The sequence below is a fragment of the Neopelma chrysocephalum genome, unplaced genomic scaffold (genome assembly GCF_003984885.1).
Source record: "Neopelma chrysocephalum unplaced genomic scaffold, ASM398488v2 Primary Assembly neopelma1_75, whole genome shotgun sequence".
In the NCBI taxonomy this organism is placed as follows: domain Eukaryota; kingdom Metazoa; phylum Chordata; class Aves; order Passeriformes; family Pipridae; genus Neopelma; species Neopelma chrysocephalum.
The window spans coordinates 950370-969208 of NW_020897736.1; the positions used below are offsets into that span (position 1 = coordinate 950370).

Sequence of the window (18839 nt, forward strand, 5' to 3'; positions counted from 1 at the left end):
CTCGGAGGAGCAGGAAAGGCGCTCGGAGGAGCAGGAAAGGCGCTCGGCGCTTCCCCGGCAGCGGGCGGGATGCGCGGCGCGGCCGCCAGGGGGCAGCAGGCGGCCGGGGATGGCGGCGGCCGGGGCCGGTCCCGCGTCAGGGAGCGCGGGGAGAGGAGAGGGGAGAGCCCGGGGGGTCAGCGCTGCGGGGAGGGGAGAGTCCGGGGGGAGAGAGAGCCCGGGGGGAGAGCCCGCGGGGAACAGCGGCCCGGCCGGGGGCAGAGCTGCGGGGACCGGGAGTTCCGCGCAGTGCGCGCCCGGTGGCGGGAGCGGAGCGGGGCAGGGCGGGCGCGCAGCCGCCAGGTGCGGTGCGGAGCGGAGCAGAGCATCGGCCGGGAGCGGGGACCGCCACGGGCACGGTACCGCGGAGGCTGCGCCCTGCCCACCCCGTGCCCTCTCCGCGTCCGGGACCCGCGAGGGGCCGCCCCCGCCCTGCCGGGTGCGCGCCCCAGCACCGCCACTGCTCCTGGCGGGGCACCGGCCCCCGGCTCCGACAGGCCTCCCCCCGCCGCGGCCGGGACTGCCCGGGCCGTGCCGAGCCGGGCTGTGCCGAGCCGGGCTGTGCCGAGCCGGGCTGTGCCGAGCCGGGCTGTGCTCCCCGCAGGATGCCCCGGGCGGGGCCGGATCCCGCACCGGCCGCTCCCCGCCGCGCCGCCTCCCCGCCGGTCCCCACCCGGTTGGGGGGAGGCGAAGGGGAGCCCGAGAGTTGCGGTGCCCCGAGTTCCCCGCGTCCCGTTCCCCAGTGCCGCTCCTGGGGCGGGAGGCAGGATCTGCGCCCTGGAGCTCCGTCCTGCTGCGGGGGGACGGCAATGCCCGGGACGGGGCGCGGGCCCGGGGGGGCCCGGCGGAGGCTGCGCCGCGAGTGAGCGGGGCTGTGCCGCTATCGCCCTAGGTAGGATGGACCTGCCCCCCTGCCTCTGCCCCCATGTCCAATAAGAAGAGACCCGGCTTGACACCTGCCTATATACAGAGGAGGAGAGCAACATCTTCAGCGCTGGTCTTTGGAGGGGGGGGGGGAACAACCCAAAACACAACACAACATCAGGTCAGAGCGGGGGGCTCGGTGGTATTATAAACCCCCCCCAAGACTATGACTTCCAGTAAAATTGAGATGCCAGGGGAGGTGAAGGCAGATCCCGCAGCTCTGATGGCATCTCTGCATCTGCTGCCTTCTCCCACTCTCAACCTTGAAATCAAATACACCAAGGTAAGTTGTGTTCGTTTGTTCTGGCAGAGAAATTCCTGGGTTTCCCTCCAAAGGAGGAATTTTGCTTAAAATCAGTTTCATTCTGTCCTACCCAACTTGAGTGTAGAGATAAAAAAACTGCTAAGACTGCCTTGAATCTGTAATAAAGGAAACAGATTTTTAGCCCTGTAATCATCTGCAAAACCACAGGATAATAGAAAAGCAAATTAGATCTGCTGGGACTGGCTTTGCCACTTCTCTTTAATGTAGTATTTCCTACAGAGCTGCTGGGGTTTACTTTCAGTGCAAAATCAATAGTTCTCGAATATACTTTAGTTGCTTTTGATGTACTTCAGAGGACATTACTATACATACCTGTGTATCTCAATCAGAAAATAAAAATATTTTCTTTCTTGAATTACCCTGTGTGCCCAAGAGACTCTTTTATGATTCCTGGAGGACTCTTAACACTACCAGGTTGTTACAGCACTGGAACAGGTCTCTACCAACTTCCGTGATACTTGAATACACCCTTGAACAATATTGCAAAGAGGGCATGGTTTTTCCTACTAACCTTTAAGACTAATTCTCATAGAGAGTGAGTTAGGGTCGGTGTAGAAATATCTGCTGGTTTTCTGTGGTGTATTATGAGACTAAATTGGTTTTGTCAATTAAAATGGGCTTTAAGAACAGTCATTTGTTTGTAAATGCAATTTGAATTTTTAAATTCGTTTATATGTTTTTAATCTTCGCATCTTTAGTATCTTTAAAGAATGATTTCATTTCTGTTGGAGAAGTTTCAAATCTATTGTATAAACAGATTACAATGTGTCAGACTTTGTTTCTAATTACCAAGTAACTTAATAGGAAAATAAGCACATCAGCACTGGAAAAAGGTGATAACATTTTTATCTACTGGAAATACAACTTCAGGAGCTTTAAAGCTGATAGGAGACTCATTTTGGCCGATGTAGTGCAATTTTTTCCTTCATATCATCAGTTTAAAAGCTTTTCATCTTTTCTCTTTTTTTTAGCGGGTGCCAAAACTAATTTGTCCTCTAATTTGTTACAGCAATTCCATGTTCTAGAAGCATGTTTCAGGGGAAAGTCAGCTATTTTAGATTTCATTACATTTTAATGCAAACTGCAATATGCAAATTAAAAGATGCATATGGTTTCTGGCACACAATTTCTTTTAAAATAGTTTAAATAAATAAGAAATGCAGTTATTGGATGTTGTGTAGTGTTACACTTCGGGAGCAGTCACACTGTGCAAATAGTATTTGGCATGAATTTTGTTCATTGTTGGTTTCAGTGCAAACTGTGCTTCAGGAGTGTTCAATGGGAAATACTTGGGAGTGGTATCTCAGCCTGTTTGCATAATAAATTTACTTGCCTTTCTCTGTTCTGAAACTGGAGAATTGGTTCTAAAAATCTTTGAAAAATACAGCAGCCATCAGCAATCACAGCTGTAAGAATGTAAGCTGGATGGTGACCTTTAATAAATCAGAATACATAGTGCCATCATCTCAGATGTGCAATGTTACACATTTTGTACTCGTGGAACAATTAAAAGACAATTCTTTCATTTCAATATTAAGCCAAAAAGAATGGCAACATGTTTCTTCTGAGCTTGGTTTTGAGGTATCGGGTAACTCCTGGTTGCTTTTGAGAAAAATTTACTTTAGGACAGGTATCAAATGTTTCACTTGGCACATCCTCTGTCTCTGTTTTTCTGTCTGTCTCGCTCTTTCCTCCTTTTTCTCTTTCTCTGCAGGAAATTCAAGTGATTTATAGATAATTGGAGTCTTCAGCTTTGAGTCTTGACTTGGGCAGGACTTTTATCCAGGATCCACTTTCCCACCTATTACAAAGAAAAACAATCAAAAATGAAATAATGGATTGTAACTTGATTCTTTCTTTTGAGGGAGTGGTCCCTTCATGTCCTAAATGACAAACAACTTCCATAAACAACAAATAACATTAGACTAAAGCACTTTAGCATGAAAAAAAAAGAAAACAACAAACTCAAACCTTGTAAAATCAGACATCTGTAAGCATCCCTAGCAGCCTCTCTCCTGCTAGTTAGCTGGGAATTTTAAATACACAAGCAGGACACAGAATTCTTGAACTCTTTATTACATCTGTCTATGAATCTTAACCATTTGGGAGTTAAATCTTTATGAAAAATAGAGGTATTTGTGAACATTTAAACTAAGTGAAAACAATTTAAAATGTATTTTGCCAATTAAATTCTATTTCTGGAATTCTAAAGTTGGTAAATAAACAGTTTTGCTAGGATAGAACATCTTAAAATTCCAAGATTCCTTAAATAAGATTTGTTTAAGATGTGTATGTAAAGATATGTACTGGAAAAAAAAATTATTATTCATTAATCTTTGAAAAACTGCATCACCCTTGGGGTTGCTATGAAAGCTCCTTCCGAGAACACAGATAAAACAAATACTGCCTGAGTGATTTTCATTTATTCGATTATTAGGCAGAATTATTGAAACTTGTGATATGTTGCTCCGGTAGGTTTATTGAAGGAACCAGAAAACTGTGTATTAAGTCCTTCCAATCTGTACACCTGATGGAGCACAGGGGTAATATGGGTTGGATTGGTCAGGTAAAATATGTTTAGTGGTGAAAATACACAATGCCTGGCTTTTATGTGAGATGTGCAGCAGGAGCTATTGTGGCTTCAGTGGTGAAAGTCAACCAATGCTGCTTTTAAAAAACAGTCATTAGAAATATTTTTTTTCCCAGTTTTTTTAATCCCTTGGCATGATCTGTGAAAAATAAAGTGTTGTAGATGTGCTTAGTGAGAACTGGTGAGCAGGATGTGAACCAGACATGCAGGTGAGTGTCCAAGCACACAGGGTTAAGTTTTTCTGCATGGCTGGCAAGGACTAGAACTGCTACATGCAAGATTCTCTCTCTTTTCACTGTGATGGCTCTTTAACTCTTTACTTCTTAACATTGACATCTGGGGGGGATTGCATGTACAGAACGGGACACATTGCAGTGTTCCATGGAATGAGGTTGCTCTACAGCCCTGTGGCACAGCAAGCCCTCCTCAGCCTTGTCAGGAGCGTGCTGGCAGTGCTGTGCTCCGTATGTAAGGGGGCATGGAGGTAGGAAGGGGATCCTGGCAACAAGTCACGCTTCTACAAAAGTCAACTTTATGCCAGAAACTCTCCCAGAATGGGCTGCTCCAGGAATATCAGATGTGTGAGATAAGCTGTGGCGTGGTGTCCGGTAAGGACACTTTACTGGCATGTTTTGTGCAGGAAGCCCAGCCCTGAGAACCTGACAGCTTCTGAGGGTGATCACAGGGTTCTCAGCATAGTATCATGTTGATATTCCTTTTCTAATGCTTTTACAAAACTCCATTTTCCCTCCTGAGGTACCTCCCAAGTATCTGACAGTAGATATGGAATCAGCCCCGTGGATTGAGCCCTTTGCAGCATTTCCCTCTGCCTGTCTCCATCTGAGGGGCTAAAGGTGTTTCTACAGGATGTAGCCATCCTTCCTTTGTTCTGGCATAACCACACTGCTTTACAAAGTATTTTCACTGTGGTTTTAGTCAGAAGTTGACTTTTTAAAAGACAACTTGATATAAAACCCCAGGGCTTTGTCCTGTCCCAGCTCTGTCACTACATCAGGTAGCTGAGTGAACAAACGTTCTCAGTTTGCATCATGTTGGGGGCACTAATCCAGATGGATGTTTTCAGTTTCTTACTTGCCAACTGATTTAAGTCTGAGAAAGAGCTGAACAACTTTAGCATAAGGAAAAGCTGAAGAATTGTGGGTTTGAGAGCTTTTTATAAAGAGGTGCTCTAAAGGGATGAAGTTACAGTGCAGTGGCAGTGAAGAGATACTTGAAACATTTCTGTATGAACAGCCTATGAATTAGCTGACAATCGTATTTTCTTTGTCCAGTGTAAAAGGGTTTACCTCTACCCTTACACCAGAGGCTAAAATCCATCCAGTTTCCACACACACACACCAGAAAAACTACCAGCACTGCAAAAGAAAACTGTATACAGGAGTTTGTGTGAAGTGTAGGCAAACTGCTTCTGGGTAGACAAAAGCTAACAAATACATTTCAAATTCTCGTTGATAAGCATCTGGGTTTGAAGCATTTTATTATTAAGGTTCAGTACTTTCATCACCATTATGCTTTCTTGGCATTACCCTTTTCATCAAAATTTCCAGCATGTGTTTTCCAGATAAACTTCTAGACTGACATTAAGATAGGAGGCAGCAAATCTATTTTATTTAGAATAATATGCAGAATCTTTGTCAGTTTTTGAACTGCAGAAAAGCTTTGGCAAAACTCAGGTAAGTGATGAATACGTGCACCTTCCCACCTGTCTTTCCCCGAATGAGCTCCTTTAATGCCTTTTGAAGTCAGATTCAGGGAGTGATGCTTGACAAACCAGCTCACCTTTTGGGTCAGGTGGGTGAGCACAGTCCTGTTACAACAGACGGGGCACAGAAAATTAGAGATGTTTGCTTGAAGAGTAGAAAAACAGAACAGCCACTTTCCCCTTTGTGGAACACTTCAGCCTGTGATGCTGACACTAGATATGTCCCTCTGTATTATCATAGATGATGTTTTAGTGTATAAACCGTATTTAGATTTACTGCTGTTTAAATCTGCTGGTGTATTCATACTTTGGGTTTAGTACTACAGTCCATCAATTCATACAGCAATTGCAAACTGTTTTTGCTAATTCTTTCCAATTAGCAGCCTGAATATAGGATTTCTTTACTCCCAAACTTTTAAGGTCTTCTACATAAACCTGATTTACCCAAGTATTTCATGAGGGAACAAGAAAAAACTGTAGCCCTACATGTATCCAGTCCCTGCCTTTCCTTACTCCAGTACAGCCACGTAACTCAAGAGCACTAAAAACACAGAAACCACCAGGCTGAAACTGGTCACAACTGGAGAACTCCTGCAGAATGCTGCATTAGAGTGGGTAACTATGGTAGCAGTGACCTCTTACTGTGCTGAATCTTTAGGGAAAGGCTGGATCTTTAGGGAAAATGCAAACTGGTTTAATGCATCACACTGTGCAATAATATATTTCTGTCTCTGTCCAGTCTGTAAGGTCAGATGATACACTGAAGGACAAGTGCTATGCAATTAGTGCTTTTGTCCTCTTTGCAAAAAATGTTTAAAATTTCAAGTATTCAAATACAAAAGATCCATATATTTATTTGCACAACAAAACCAGAAGGTCAATAATAATTAGAGCACTTGCCCAAGTTGAAAAGCAGACAAATTCGTACCCCTGCTGTGAAGCAAACAGAGCAGAAACTTGAATATGGATTCCTAATTTCTGATGGTGGATAGGCCCAAATTTTGCCACCTTTGGCTATCCTTGGAAAGAGTCTCACATTCTTTCCCATTGGATAATTCACTCTTAAGTTTGTATGAGGTCTCAGAGACATCAACTTGATATCCCAGTGGGCAGGACACTCATGAAGCAAAAGCAGCATTCATGTCTTTTCTCCAAGAATACTCATGATGTTAGACAGAGCAAGGATTTGATCCAAAATCTGTGGCTGTCTAGGCATTGGGCGTATGGAGGATTGCATTGGGACACACACATCCTCTCACACTCTCTTCTGAGAGTTCATTCTGACTGAAAAAAAAACCTTTAATTTTTTGTTTGATTTTGTCCTTCAGAAACATTTCCCACAGGAGTTCACCAGTTCTGATGTGTTTCCACATTAAATTTCTGTCTTGTATAGCCACATTTGATGATAAATCCCACAGTCCAGCAGTTTTTGATGCAGCTTGTCCATCACCCTGTCCACGCAAAATTGTTCCCGACAGATCTTAATGGGCTCTGCCTGTTTGAAGTTATTTGCTGCCATAAACTGCCTTGTTCCTGGGAGCACCACACCATGGAACCACTGAATCCAGCTGTCATCCCTTCTATACACTGCACAGGAACAGTTTCCTGTTGTCCATTGCGAGTCATCGGGCACAGATCTGCAGCCAGAGGTCTGGACCCTTCCTTTCCAGAGCCTTGTCTTTGCATTTACTACCTTTGGCAAATTTCATCTCCCTTGAATTGCCCAAATGACGTTTTACTTCAGCTTTAGTAATATTTTCTGCAGTGCACTGATTAGCCTGAACATTTTTATCTACAAGTTCTATACCTCACTATTAATGATCTGCAAAAGCAGGTGAACCAAGCTATCGATTGCTGGTCACGGTAATGAAGGGGCACCTTGCTATTAACCTCTTTCCAGGGAGAATTATCCCTTTATTTCCAGTCTTTTTATCTTATCTCTTAACCACTTTTTAATCCATGGCAGGACTTTATCTTTCACCATATGGTTACTAACTTTCCTTAATAGCCCCTTGCTAAGGACTTTATCATCAAAAGCCTTTTTAAAGTCTAAATAAATTATATCCACTGATTCATCTCGGCTCCTAATTTGACTAACTATCTTCCAAGAAATCTCACACATTTACAGAGATAAATGACAAAAGATGAGTTCAGTGGTCCATATCATAAATTCTTAGTCAGGTCCTGCATAAAGTCACATTTCTTCTTTTACGGTTTTGCAGCTATTTTTCCTAAGGCTGAACTGTAACTTTTCTCTATTTATTTTTGTTAAATAGTTTCATTCTCTCCAGTTTTAAAAAAACCACAGCTTTTTATCTGTTTGTTTGGTGGTTTTTAAGAGTAGAACTCCTTCTCTGAAACAAGTAACCAATATATCAACTTTAGTTCAGCTGAAAGAAATGACAGACAAAAAATGCACTTAAACAGAGACAAGGTTATAAGGAAATATGTAAATATATGTAAATATAATATAAGCACAGATGTGTAAAATCTTCAGAAAGTTGCAGTTCTGTGCAGTCCTCTAGTGAGGAAGCCTCAGGCAAGCACTGGCATCCCTACTCAAGCATAGTAAGTGCATGAATAGCTGTGTGAGGATTTACTACTAAATATTACACAGAGAGAGATGAATTCTAAAAAATGATTGCCATCCAAGGGCCCAATCATTCATTATTGTTGTGCTTACTCCAATGAATTCCTGTTCAGACTGCATATACCTGTTTTTTCTTTGAAACACAATTTCCCTATTCAAGAATTTGTCCAAAAACATATTTCTATTGATCAACATTTTCTGTTAATAGAAATCTACCTTTCTGACAAGAATGCAGCACATCAATTTTAAGTTACACAGTTCACTAAGCTTTAGGAGCACTTCATTACTGAAACTATGATATGTGAAGCCACGTCAAAGTGTTGCTGCTACAACAATGCTGAAATAGTCTCCCAAATGACAAAAGAAAAGAAAAGGACCTAATTCTTGATTACTTGAAGTCAGTGCCTTTTACAGAGAGTCTAGTGAACCATATTTTTACCTATGACTTGAAACATAATACATTCCAGCTTTGTTGGACTGAGGTGGGAAAATACTTTAGAGAACGATCCCCATCAAAATCTGTGACCCAAATAAAAACGTTTAAGGTCAGCTCAATCTCAGCTGAACCTCAGCTGGAGGTTAAAACACAAAGACCTCACTGACCACAGGAGTATATAGACCGTAATCTGTGAGGGATTCGTAGGTAATGAAGGCTCTGAATTGAACTCAAACTCTAAAGGGATGCTGGGGGACAGCTGTGGAGAGCCTTACAGCAGGTGCTGTGCTTACAGAAAGGATACAGTTGCTGATTTCCATGTGGATTTCTAACTTAAAATAAGTGAGTTACAAGGAAATCCATTTGGACAGTCACAAAGATGTAGGAAGTGTTGTTTGGAAGAACAGGCTGCAGCCTCTTTGCTGAACTTGGATGGGAAGAGGATGCCAGGGGACACTGTCCTCCTGCCGTGCTCTGCTCATGTGGCAGTGACTGTACAAAATCCCTTGGTTTTTACTCAGAAACTATTAGGAAGTGCCTTTCCATACAGAAATTCCAAACACGTGTATTTACACAGATAAGGGCTTTGCTTTAAAGTGAGACTGATTTCTTTCTAAAGAAGAGCTATTTCTTATTTTGGGCAAATACAGGTATTTTTAGGCTGTCTTATAAAGGCTGATCTTATCCTTTTGTGAATAGGTCAACATGCCTTAAATTTGGGCCTTAAAAGCTGGTCAAAACCTCAGGGGTACATTTCATCTGAAATAGATCTCTCCAACTGGAAGGTTCTTCCAGGTTTGTGCTGTGGCATTGTTTTCTCATGCTTCAGTGGGAAAAACACCACTTAATACATCATCATCATCATCATCATCCTCATCTACCCCACCACTACCCTGGTATACTCCTAGTGGCTTTTGTGCAGTTCCTGATGCCTTAGCTTTTGAAACCTGGGAGAACTGAGATGCATTAGCATCTGGGATTCCTTTTTATTTCAGAAACTTTATTTCAACTCTTTGCAGCACACTTGCAGCTTGTCCTGGCCTTTAAACGGTTTGATGGACTGTTACTGTTAGATTTTAGCACAGATGATTCCATAAAACGAGTATTTTACCTGTCATCTTCTAGTGTTCCAACTGGTGGCTTTGCTTTTCTAAATTTTGGTGAGAAATAAAATCTACTTTTATATAGCCAAATTAAGATCCCCCCCCCCAAAATGAGCAGCCACTTCTGGAAACACCTTCAGCCTCCCTTTAATACCTTTCATAGTCTGATTGTTTTCAGAATCCACTGACTCTCCCACAGCCTGCATCTGCTTATTTATTTAACTTTGGCTCCTCCTGACTGTTTTATTTGTGTTACCTTTTTGGTAATTTTATTCAGACTATTTGGTAGCAATTTTGGGGTTTTTTTTTTTGTATTTTGCAGTCTTTTAAAGTTGGCCCTTTGGTTCTTTTTTTCAGCCTACTTTTCCTCTCATATCGTCCTTCTTAGCCACCTCATTTATTTTCTTGCCTGTGCTTCCCGTTTTTAGCCTTGGGAATGCAAATCTTCTTTGACTCTTTCACATTCTTAAGCCTCCATGCTGACTCTACGGATTTTAATTTCCTAGCTTCAAGCAGGGAGTTTCTAAGTTACTTCCTCTTTCAAAAAAAATCTGCTTCTTGAAGTTTAGTATCCCAGAGAGTGGGGCTTCTTCATGTGTTTCTCTCCTGCAATGAAGCTGGAATTATTTACGTGACGACCATTTCTCAGGGGTTCAGACACAATTTTTAGTCCTTGACAGGTATATGTCAAATGCTGTTTACATTAGGATACAGAAAACTGTTCTCTACACACTATTTCAGTGCAGCCTTCGCTGAACTAAAATGCAGTTATTTTGGCACCAGTCTTACTGCCCTCATATCCTTTTTCCTCTTCAGTGCCACTTCAATGTCACTTCAGATGCTCTTATCCAGAAGTCACCACTTCACTCCTGCTATTATCCTCCATGATCTGCACTGCTTCCATATCTGTGGGTCTCTATTATGTGTTCTGTCTCTCCTCCAGGCAGTACCCACTGCACAGGGAGCTGCTCCCCCCTCTCTGCAGCCTCACTTGTCCTCCCTACAGAGCTTAAACATACCAAGTGTGCTGTGCCTCTGATAATTCTCATCCCATTATGCTCAAAAAAAATGCTTATTTTTCCCCTCTCTGTGATCCAGTCCAGATCATACATTTTCACACTCAAGTTTCTTGTGCTGGTTTATTGGCACTTGTGCTTTTATTTCCTAACTATAACGTGACCTAGATGAAAATTGTGATCTAGTTAGTTGAGAAACCCTGTAAAGTCTTTTCAGCTAAACCACAAAAGTGCTTCCCAAGGCACTGCACCTCACTTTTAATTACCACTCTGCTGGTGTAAAAAGTCCTTAAAATAGAAATTAATTTTAAACTAGGTTTAATACCTCTTTATACTGTCAAATTGATTTGAGAAGTCATTTATGTAACTGACAGGTGGATACATAGATTTATTTTTTTTTTAAGGAACCAATTCATTTTGTTGTCTGAAACATATTTGGAGTCTATTTTAAACGTTCTTTGCACCCAGACATAAAAGCACTGTCCTGATTCCACGGGATATTTTCAAAGCTCACCACTATACCTTAACATATGCATTTCACATTTGCTTATGTATTTTTTTTCAGCTGTAACAGAAATAGTTTAAATTTATTCTTAAGTTGTTAGAAACGCAAGAAATTACCACCTGCCTTTCCAAATCAAGGGGTTTATTTTATTTTCTCAATTTCTTCAGTTGTGAGGGATGGTTGCAGCAGTCCTGTACCAGAATGGCCCGCATGGACCTTGAGAAACAGGGACACGTTTGTCAGGACATCTGGCTAAGCCTTCAGCCCCTTTTCCATCAGTGCTTGACATTTTGTTGGTCTTCCTCTTTTTGTCCTTATCACACTTTACCACAGCTACTTGACGGCCTCTTCTCTTTTGTGATGTTTATGGGATGCTGTTTTCCTGAGAGGTGAGAATCAAGCTCTGCCTTTTCACTAGTCCATTTGAAATTGTGATATAAGACTAACAACAAATGTACTAGCTGTGCTGATGGTGACCTGGGAGTCTTGGTGGTCCAACCCTTTGATAGTGACTTTAAAATCCATCTGTTACATTACTAAAGACATTTTTAGCTGGCCTCACTCAACTGCAAGTGTTAATATTCTGCTCCATCAAATCTTTCAGAAAGCATTAATTGATTCAGCCTCACTGTAAAACTGGTGACAAGGCTCCTTCACAGATGGGGGAGTTTAAATTTGTGGGAGTGTAACCATGACTAACTCAGACAGTAGGTCAGTGTCAGAGGCAGGATCTCTTGCTAAACCAGCCAGACTACAAGAAGATCAAACATCTATTTTTGTACATAGTATTCTGGGAAATGGCAATACAGATGGATTTCAGAGCCACTGTTTACATGTGGATGCATGTCTGCACTTCTATATGGCATTAATTGCACACTTCTCTGTGTGCTCACCTATACACACACAGAGTACAGATGAAAAGACCCCTTTCTTTATGCTCTTTCTTTTTCTCTTTCTGTGTCACTTTATGAGGAGTTGTCTCTGTTATTCCCTTGAGCATTGTCAGGGAGGCAGTGCCCTCCCTGCTGCAAGATCTGCAGAATGAGTTCAGATGAGGCTGGGCTTGCAATGTTTTCCCCTCTGTACCTCTCTGTTAGGAGGAGCATCCCATCAGTGCCATGCAGTGCCAGTACTGGAATTGGTGCTGGTATTGTTTTGATTTGTTTTAGTAAGGCACTCCAACCTGGAGGGAGAGGGAAGGCCCTGCTATTTAGATGCCAAGCAGGAGCCCTGTTCAGAACATGCCCACTGACGGGTGCAGCACAGCTCTTCCTACCACCAGCCAAGACAACTGCTTTTAATGCTGGGATTCTGCATGAAACACAAAAGTGTTCATGCTCTTGCTCTCTGTCTCAGTTCATTTCTTTCCTTGAGGGAGCAACAGGACAAATCCTTTGACAACTTATTTCCTGGTTTGAAGCCTTTACCTGCTTTCCTGGAATGGTTCCCTGTGACTGGGAACCTTTGTAGTCAGCTCTTCCAGCTGTTTGCCTAAATGGTCTTTAGGGAGACTAAAAGCAGTGAACCTGGAACAGCAACATTTAACTTCAGCTGGGTCCCAGGGGAATTTAGTTATTACTTAACTGGATTGAATTTGCAACATAACCTTACACCAGATAACTCCCAAAGGTTGCATGACATTAACCTTCCCAAGCAGCTCGTCTCTGGTGTGCTCCTTGCAGAAGGGTGGGCATGGGGTGACAAGTTTGCTGTAATCAATACTGGGTTCCATGCCTTTACATACCAATAGTATTTGCAATGCCTGGGTGAAAAATTTCTCAGATTAAATTCTTGATGGTGATTTTAGCCATTTAGTGATCACGTGTCATTGTGTTCACTACACCGAGCATAAATCCTGCCTTGTAAACAGCAGGGAGACTAATGAGGTTTGCCCACATTCTGGTATCACTACAAGGGGTTCCAGCAGAGAAAAATGGAGTTTGGTTAGAAAGTGGAAAAGAAACATGAATTTTAAAGGAAGGGGGGGAGGAGGAATCTCAGGACTGCAAATATGAATATTTGTTTTTTGAAAGGAAACCTTTTCATTGACAAGACTTGCAGTGCACTTTGCTCATTTAAGGAAATCTCTGTATAGTTAAATTTTGAGTTTGCCTTAGTCCATGCTTTTAATGCTGCATGTTTGGCAAAAGTTGAGGGTCATGTTTTTAATTTACATACTCAAAGTTATTAGTCTGTTTCTATTTAAAGGTAAATAGAAGAGCTCATTTTTCATGCAGGCCTCCATCTCTATACAGAATAGCTCAGCAGTCATATATAAAAATGTTAAACATTGGCATTATTTTGCTATACCCTCAAGTGTTTTATTTGCTTGAGACTGTAATCAGCTCTTGCAAGAACGCTTCACATCCAATTTTAGTCTTAGCACCACAGTGTACTTTGGGGTGTAAATTTGTCAGGTATCCAAGCACAGTAGGATACTTTGACAGTTTAAGCCCAGTTCTCCCCAATCAGCCTTATAAATAATAAAAAGCAGAATGACCTATTCCAGTTTGTATATATAAAGGCAATGCCTTCTCAACAGAAGGAACTGGAGGAGAAATCAGAACTGAACTCTGAGGAAAGGGAATGTAGCTAAAGTTTTCTTCTCCCCTGAAGAATATTCTAAATTAAATAAATCAGTATTTCCCAAGACTTTCTATTAAAAAGAATTTCCAGCCTGAGAGATTTCATTGCAGCATTGAACGAGAGGTGTTGGGTTCCTTTGCATCTTCTTGAAGAGCAAAAAGGGTTTATAAATCAGACTTCTGGGAATTGTTATCTCACAGCTTCTTCTAACAAACACAACAATTTGTTTTAAAGGCTTTCACCAAAGATGTCATAAAGTGGTAATCCCTATGTTGTAAGTGGGTACTTAATGTGATTTAACTTAATGCTGATGATGCAAAGCTATTCTCCCCCAAAGCCCATTAAGAACATCCAATTTTCTGGTAGACTAACACTCCTGCTTACTGTGGTAGAGATAAGTGACTGTTTAACAAGGACAATAAGGAACAGTTTCAAACCAAGGCTGCAAAACTTAGTGGCCACAAAACTGTTCTTTGTGAAAGTTCAGACTTTGAATGTAAATGTCACAAGCTGGATTTTTTCTTTTTAGGAGTAGTTTGAATTTCTGTGTGTACAGACATGTACATACAGGCACTTTGAACCACCTCACTGAGCACACTGGTGAATATAATTATTTATGATATTAATAAGCATGGTCTAGGTAAAAAAGGTCCAGTGCAAGCCATATACGTAAATAAGGTAAAGAACTGATAAATAGTTTTATTTCCTGTTGCCCTAAGTGCAGATAATTCTGTTTACCCAAGACAATTCTTCTCACACCACATGCTTATTTGTTTGATTTTTTGTGGATTTTGTATGTGCAGAACGACACAAAAGGAAATGTCACTGGCATAATTTAGAAAACATGCTAACAGTAACATTCAGCAATACTCAGGATGCAAAGCAGAAGTGAAGGCAGACTTTTCAGGAGCTTAAGGCTGCTCACTTGGGTCTAATATAGAGTTAGCACTTTGCAGGTCAGTGGCTCTGCTATTTGTCTCTGACCTAACAGATCTGGAGTTCTTCACATCAAAACCAAGTCTTGCTGAGCTGAGATCAAACGTGTTAAGGTAAGGATCTTGCCAGTGATTTATCGTGCCAGGGAGGGTGATCAGGCCATAAGGGGCCACTGCAAATGAAGCTGACATTCCAGCAATTTCTCATGTGTAGTTATAAGGTGATTTTCTCAGGCAGAGCTTTCAAGTCAAAATAAAATTGCCCATTGTATTTTTCTGTGTTGCCTATAATGCCTGAAATCCTAGTAGGAATATTTATTTATGCAGCACAGCTAATTTCTAAGTAAGAACTTGCTCCTGGTGATGAACATTTAAAATGGCAGTTACCTACCAGTGAGGATCTGCTGGATTCTTCCAAATGGCAGAGCATGTTTCCCATGTACAGATAAATAGCTCACACTGTTTTCTGTCACACAGCACAAGCACACAAGACTTGCAATGCACAAACAACGCAAAACACTCGAGAAGTACATGGACTAATACTAGTCTTGTTTGTACAAACCCCTCCTCATTCCCACCATTTCAAATGAGTGCATGTGGAAGGGTTTGCAGGATCGAGTTCTTAACAGCCACAACTTCATTAAAGGCCAGTGACAGCTCAGTAATTGATTCTGTAAACAATTACTCCCTAATCTCTGCTCTCTAGTTAGTGGATTTTTAGAAATCTTTCATTATTTCATTTTTTAAGGTGCAGTGACAACGAGGATCATACTCCATAAAAAACACTGCCATCCTTACCCTAATCATCCAGCAATGGCTTTTCTTTGTTAATAGTGAAAATGTAGAGCAGACTTGATTTTTTAGTCATCCTGGTTTCACAAGCAATGTTTTCTGATGTGGTTAAGAAAGAAAGCAAATATTCTCCAGCAATTTAAGAGCTCCATGGGTGAAAGGATAAGTAAAGCTTGGGAGCTTAGTGTCTTAAGAATACATGAAATATTACCTGAGCTATGTTATTGCTCCTGTATTGTGCTACTAACAGCAGATAAATTCTTCATTAACTGAAAAGAAGCAAAAAATTTCTTAGAGGAAAGCCTTTATGTGCTGTAAGCAAAGTTTCTTCCCACAGGTTTAATAAGGCAGTGAAAAGGAGTAAAATGTTTGTGGTGGGTATAGTTCAACAGACAATGAATCTGAAGTTTCTTCTCTTTAGATTAATTTTCTTGAACAACCAGGCACAAAATAATCCCTTTAATGAGACTGAATTGAAATAACGGATGGTGGATCAGCATGTGGCACAGTGAGAAACTAAAATAGAAAAGGGTATCATCACAGTTTGGCAGCTTGGGTTTTGTGCAGGAAATACTTGGGGGGGAGGAGGAAAGTAAGCACGCTACTGCATGTTGCTAAGACTTATTTAATCTTCTTAACTAATTACTCACACTTCCTAATTCAAAATCATACAAACAAAAACGTTTAGATAAGCCGGGAGTTTTTTCAAATGGGTGCCCCCTACAGCTTAGAAAACAAACATGACAGGTTTCCCCTGTCTGATGTGCTGCCATTTGCAGAAGGACAGACCCAACTCCCAGAAAGACAGAAGACTAATTAAGACAGGAAGACAGGCAGGTCAAACATTTGGTGTGAGGGATTTGGGACATAGGGGAGAAAAAAACCATGTTACATTCCACTTTCACAGCAGACTGACAGGAGGCTTCAAGCCCTTTCTCTGATTCCATTTGCTGCTCAGAGACCCTGGATTCCTCCAATTTCTCCTCCCATCACACTCCTTTCCCAGTGCACCATTCTCCAAAGCTCTTCCCTCTGTGCCCTGGCTCAGCAGGGGTCTTGCCATAGCTACCTTTAAGCACCTAAACAACATGTCCAGGTGGGAGGGCCAGGGCAGCAGCCCCTGGATACAGGGCAGAGAGGGATCCTGCCCCAAGGGAGGGCTTACCCCATCCTCCACCCCACTGGCACTGAAGAGACTGAGCCTCTGCCACCATGAGGTGCTGGATGATGTGAATCCTCCTCCAGCCTGTGTCTGGCACACCAAAGTCTGCCCTCATTTCTGCAGGCTGAAATGTCGCTGAGACCTTGATGTTATTCACTTGTTTTAAATACTTGGCTTCTAATCCAAAGTCCAGTGGTCTCAGGGCCTGTTTTTGATTTCAGTAGGGTTGACTCAGACCTTGCTACTTGGAATTTACATCCAGAAAAGTTAGACAGCCTGGTCTTCCCATCAGACATGTACCCTTGGCACGGGACTCGGGTTGTGTAAACATAATTCTACTGGAGTGTGACAAACTGCTGCACTGGCAGCAAAACCAGAGCAGCCTCATCCACTTCTTGTGCATTTTATTTCCAATTTGACTTTTTTGATCCTCCTGCTCTAGTATGTTTGTAAATGTTTAAAATTCTCCAACCCTCTCGGTACACTCCAAAGTTTGGACTTTAGAATTCTTGAGTGAAATTTCAATTTGGATTTATGAAGGAAAGCCCCTTTTATGGTACCCCATAGCCAAAAGCCTTCAGGCTCTGAGGTCCAAATGAGACGTTAAAAAAGAACAAACTTCCCAAAGCACATAGAGCTTTAGAAATAGAGCTCTTCTTCTTTTTCAAAATTTTTCTTTTTGTACAGTGTGGGGGGTGTGAGTAAGGAGAGGGAAGGAGCTAGGACAACCCAGCAGCTAAAGAGGAAAAAGAAAAATCTACATATTCTGGTTTTGTTTGGCCTTACAGACCTCACAGACTCTAGAGCATGTGTCAAGTTTCCAGTGAAACAGCTTTGTCTCCCAGTACAAACATCCCTCCGCAGGCTGTTGCCACTGATTCTTTTTCCTCAATTGGGGCCTGATTCAGCTCCCGCTGAAACCAGTTGGATTTTTCCTTTTGTTCTACTCTGGGTGGGGTTGGACCTCTCGTGGCTGAAAACCAGCTATGCCCACGGGACCTTGCTTGCCAGAATTAAATTTGGTGCAAAGTTGTTACTCATGTACAGTTCACTGTTACTCTTCATACAATTACAGTTGCTCTGCAGTTGAAAGGCATCTCATTACAAGAACCCAAACCTGGGTAACTTCTGAGGGCTGATGCTGCTCTGTGGTGCCACAAATGAAAGGCACAATAACCCCCTGTACCTGTGTGCTCAGCCTGCCCTGGCTGCTGGAGGGGTGTCCACTGAAAGCAGTGCAGCCGTGCCCAAAGAGACTCAGTCACGGCTGCCCTCAGTCCTGCTCTGGGAATGGTTGGGGATGTTGGCCAGGAAGGAGCAGTGACTCTTGCTGGTCACCTGAACAATCCTCTTATAAATATAATAAAATAAAATAAAATAAAATAAAATAAAATAATAAAATAAAAAATAAAATAAAATAAAATAAAATGGCACTACTGGTCCATTGCTGGTCAGTCTGCTGGGGTTGGCTTTTGCTTTCCTAGTGCCTTCTTATAAACCAGGTTTTCGCTGATTCTGTAGCCAGCTGTTGGTTTCCAGTCACTCCCAGGAGTGCCTCACAACACTCTCTGGCTAGAACGTGAGAGATTTGCTGTATCAAGACAGCCATAAAAGTCAAGGAAAACAAGGCTTGTGAAAATAAACAAGCTGCACCTCTGATTGGCAATCCCATCTACTTCATTCCCTTGCAATTGTACTAATCATTAGGACTCTCGAAATGTTTCCCAAGGAGAGGAAATGAAGTTGCCGAGATGGGAAAGGATATGAAATTTCCTGAGCAGACTGAGGCACAGGTGCCCGGTATCTGGGATGTTATGCAGTATTTACCAAGGGAAATGCTGCTGCTGGATTTTTTGCATGCCTCTAAAATTGTTGTATGTCCCCTCTCCCCCAAAAAAGGGCCATTGTGCATTTGTTAATGCCTCCAGCTCTGAGAAGATGCTGAGGGCTGAACAGCTGTGATTCTTTTATAAAGCACTTTGGCTGATCTGATGTCCCTCCCCCATCCCCACAGATTGAGCGTCAAAGGCTCTCTAAGGAAAATCCACATATGAAAAAAACATCTTTGATGTAACAAAACTATAACCAGCTACTAAATCAATTGAGTTAGGAA

The 18839-nt window shown here is 42.2% G+C and overlaps 1 protein-coding gene and 1 long non-coding RNA gene across 3 annotated transcripts in view; one reads left to right on the forward strand and one right to left on the reverse strand.

The window, feature by feature from the left end:
- Positions 1-18839, forward strand: part of ALDH1A2 (aldehyde dehydrogenase 1 family member A2) — a 56375-nt gene that overhangs the window by 1747 nt on the left and 35789 nt on the right. The window contains exon 1 of one of the 2 annotated variants that reach the window (XM_027688522.1): positions 891-1246. The exons of the other annotated variant lie outside the window; for it this stretch is intronic. Coding sequence (XP_027544323.1) covers positions 1130-1246 — 117 coding nt within the window. The 5' untranslated portion in view covers positions 891-1129. Of the gene's footprint in view, positions 1-890; positions 1247-18839 lie in introns of those variants that run through there. 2 annotated transcript variants of the gene reach the window in all.
- LOC113970038 overlaps positions 2762-18839 on the reverse strand; it is a 124255-nt gene continuing 108177 nt past the window's right edge. The window contains exon 5 of the long non-coding RNA XR_003535034.1: positions 2762-3089. This is a non-coding gene — a long non-coding RNA (uncharacterized LOC113970038). The remainder of the gene's footprint in view (positions 3090-18839) is intronic.